A 3667-nucleotide genomic window follows, 5' to 3' on the forward strand; every position below is an offset into this window, starting at 1 on the left:
ATAAGTCAATAGTATTTTCCTACTCTGTGACCAACCTAGTGCTTAAGGAATGCCGTGCGTCCCCCTATTGATAACATGTCAAGGAGCACGGAGAACCCTGACAGATGGTAATCCTACAGCTGAACATGTATTGATCTCTTTGGAGAATCACCTTTAATACGAGAAAGGTCAACAGTATTTTGTGATCGGTGAACTGTAAACACACAAATATTTTTGGGAATTCTTATCTGCAAATCTCTAAAAAAAACAAGAGTGATGGGGGGGGGAGACACACAAACACAATCCAGATTAATAAATAGCACAATGACTTTTAATAAGAGCAACATACAATACTGTAAGGCTTGGAAATGTGCAAAAGAGCTGATCTGCTAGTGACCCTGCAGGGGAAAGGTATATGTACGGACATGCCTTGCGTGATAGGGAGAATTTAGTCCCTTCAATAGGGCGTATTAAAGTGATATACCACATTTATTTGTAATTTCCCATGGCTGTAGCTCATTGGCTGTTTTATTGTGCCTTTGTCTGTGGTTTCCTAGAAGATAACATGTAAACATACTCCATTATATCTATACTGATGACTTGAAAAAAAAAAGTTTAACTGTAACCTCATCTCAACTGCAACCATAACTTCCTTTAAGTGCTGCTGAACTATAACTCTCAGAATCCCACCACTGCTGTTGTAGGCAACCGCTGAGCGCTGTAGCGCAGTCACATCTGGAGAGCTCCCTATTTTGCTCATATCCCAGAGATAATTGATTAACGTCCCTGACAGCACTTGGTTTCAGCCACAGATCAGACACTACAGAACAACAGTAGGAACATCTGTTCTTCTCCATCTAGGAGACAAGGACTCATTTATCTAGCAAATGGGGATTTAGCAGGCTGGGTTCACAAACAAAAAACCAGATTTGTTTGCCATCAAGAAAGGGGACAGGGTCCTCCAAATCAACTTTGGACTTCACTGCTATAATTAAATGAACTGAGTTAGACCTTTAACCCTTCCACTCCTAAAATACACTTCTGGTTAAAGGCTCTGGCATATGTGAGAGTCACTGTAAATGTCTAATCGCTTATAGGAAGTGCCACGTTCAAACCTATATCAGGGGTTAATGGGGAAAATGCAAAGTGGCACAAACCAGGGTGGATGATAATGTATTGCACTAGTTCTGTGATTTCCTCCGTGAGAAACCATGAAACGAATTAACTTATTTACAGGTGCAAAAGTACAAAATGGTGATAACTATAGCAACCATTCAGATATTATTTTACATGGCTTCACAGCACAGTGCAAATCACGACCAATCAAAGTTATCGTTGGCTGGTTACTATAGGTGATTGTAATTTCTCCTTTTTTTATGCGGCTATAGTTAATGAGCCCCGAGGGTCTCTTGCGAGTTTTGTCAGTCTTATAAAACAATCAAGTTTCCCTGTCTCTCACAACTCAACTTTTGCCATTTCAAAAGTTCATCTGGAAATGAAATTCAGCACATTAACCCCATCACTACCCAGGAGATCAGTCTCAAGGACTGCAGAATTAACCCCCCCCCCTTCCATTTTGCCAACAGCAGCTGTTTTTTGTATTATTAAAGGGTAGAAAAACTGGGGGGGAACAAGTTAGAATTCTAGAATTCTTGAACTAAGAATTCCTTTTTTAAAAGGTTTGAGGTAGATTTTTCTTCAGTGAAGTACACAGGGCAGCAACATAAAAAAATATAAAAGCCGTTACATTATAACAAAAAGATCTCTTACCTTAATTTAAGAGGAACTGAAAATAGACAGAAATGTACATTTTCTCATAATAATAAATTTATACATTCTGCAAGACACGGGCACCGCCCTTCTGCAAAATATACATATATATATATATATAAAAACATTTTTCCTTTGTATTATACATTCAGATATCTGGTTTGACCCTTGTATTGCAATAATCCAGTTTGTCGTAATAGTTCAGATTAAAAAAAGAAGAAGAAGAAGACAATCCTATAATAAGCAATCATGCGTGTTATGATTTTTGCCCAGTGGGTCCAAGCTAAAATCTAGCAGAGTACCTTCACAGTTCAAAAGGGAGGGGTTGGGAGTTTCCTCCTCTTTAAATAAAACTTCACATGTCCTGTCTTTAGAATACTGACAAGTTTCGGTGTCTTCGTTGTATGCACTGTTCCCATTGCTCTGGGGGTACCCATTGGTGTAGGCTTTGGAACCTGGTTTGCGTAAGCACAGCAGCTCCTGAAAAGTGAACCTGAAATCTGGGCTCCTGCAGTAGATGAGCGGGTTGAAGGCAGAGTTGACGTAGCCCACCCAGTTTAAGAAGGTGTAGACGTCGACAGGGATAATGTCTTTGTGCATCCCCTGGACAATGTTGACTATAAAGAATGGGAGCCAGCACAAAGTAAAAGTGCCCATTATTATCCCCAAAGTCTTCAGTGCCTTGTGCTCCTTCAACCAAAACTTTGAGCTCCTCCTGTTTCCTTGCTTCCCATTGGCATCCTGTTGGTTGTTCTGGTTGTGGAACCTGCCCTCGCTTTTGTCTATTTTCTTGAGCTGTTTTTTGGCCTCTTGGAAGACCCTGGAGTAGACGAAGATCATGACCACCAGAGGCAAGTAGAAGGAGATGATGGAAGAGGAGATGGCATAAGCACGGTTGGTATGGAAGAAGCAGCAGGTGGGCTCGGCGTAGCAGTCCATGGCAACCTTCTCGTCTATCCTGTACCAGTGCATGCAGATGGGCAGAAAGGAGGTAAGGGTGGACACCAGCCACACCAGTAATATGACAATCCTGGCTTTGCACTTGGTCAGCAGGCTCTGATAGCGGAATGGAGAGGTGATGGCAAAGTACCTGTCCACGGCAATGACGCAAAGGGTCTCGATGCTGGCAGTGACGCAAAGGATGTCCACCGAGGTCCAGAACTCGCACCAGAAGTTGTTGAAGACCCAAGTGTCCAGGATGATGGAACTGGCTCCGAAGGGCACCACCATGAGCCCCATGAGCAGGTCGGCGCAGGCTAAAGACGTGATGAAGTAGTTGGTGACCGTCTGCAGCCGCTGGAACTTGGCGATGGCGACGATGACCAACACGTTGCCGAACACGATCACCAGCACAATACAAGACATGACGATGCCCATGACCACCATCCACGCATCCGAGGGCTTCACTTTGGCGGCGGCGGCGGCGGTGGTGTTGCTGCTGTTGTTGGACACGGTGGTGACCAGCTGATAGAGGAGGCTGCTGCTGCTGCTATTAGGGCTGGCGCTGACCGACCGTTCCATCGCTTTTAATTCCCTTGTTTGTACTTTTTACTTGCACTTGTCACAAGTCGCTTGGGTGAGCCCAGACGCGCTGTAAGTACTCCTGCCCCTCACTTTATCCATGGGGGAGGCGGGCTTGCCCGGTGTCGTTCATTTGTGCCCGTGAGCTGAGTGGGGCGTTGGACGTAGAACTACCGCTCTCCCCTGAGCGTCTCTTCTAATTCTGAGCGGCAGGCGTTGAGCTTTGCTTGTTTTATTAACACCCGCTACTACGTCACAGTGGGTTACAGCCAATCCCCGGAGAGCAAGAGCGGGATACCGCGTAACTATCTCTGTCTTTCTCTTTCCCTTTTGAAAGTTGGGTGCGCTCATTGTTTGCTCGTTATACTGTCAGGACTATCCCAAGTACAGACTTCAT

The 3667-nt window shown here is 44.5% G+C and overlaps 1 protein-coding gene across 1 annotated transcript; it reads right to left on the bottom strand.

The window, feature by feature from the left end:
* Positions 1 to 292: 292 nt before the first annotated feature.
* adrb2.L (adrenoceptor beta 2 L homeolog) lies at positions 293 to 3462 on the bottom strand (the record flags this gene model as incomplete). Its single annotated transcript, NM_001092322.1, is given in 1 exon segment — positions 293 to 3462. A coding segment is annotated over 1 exon segment (1287 nt). The 3' UTR covers positions 293 to 1983.
* Between the last annotated feature and the right edge of the window lie 205 nt (positions 3463 to 3667).

This window comes from Xenopus laevis, chromosome 3L, assembly GCF_017654675.1.
Source record: "Xenopus laevis strain J_2021 chromosome 3L, Xenopus_laevis_v10.1, whole genome shotgun sequence".
NCBI classification, from domain to species: Eukaryota; Metazoa; Chordata; class Amphibia; order Anura; family Pipidae; genus Xenopus; species Xenopus laevis.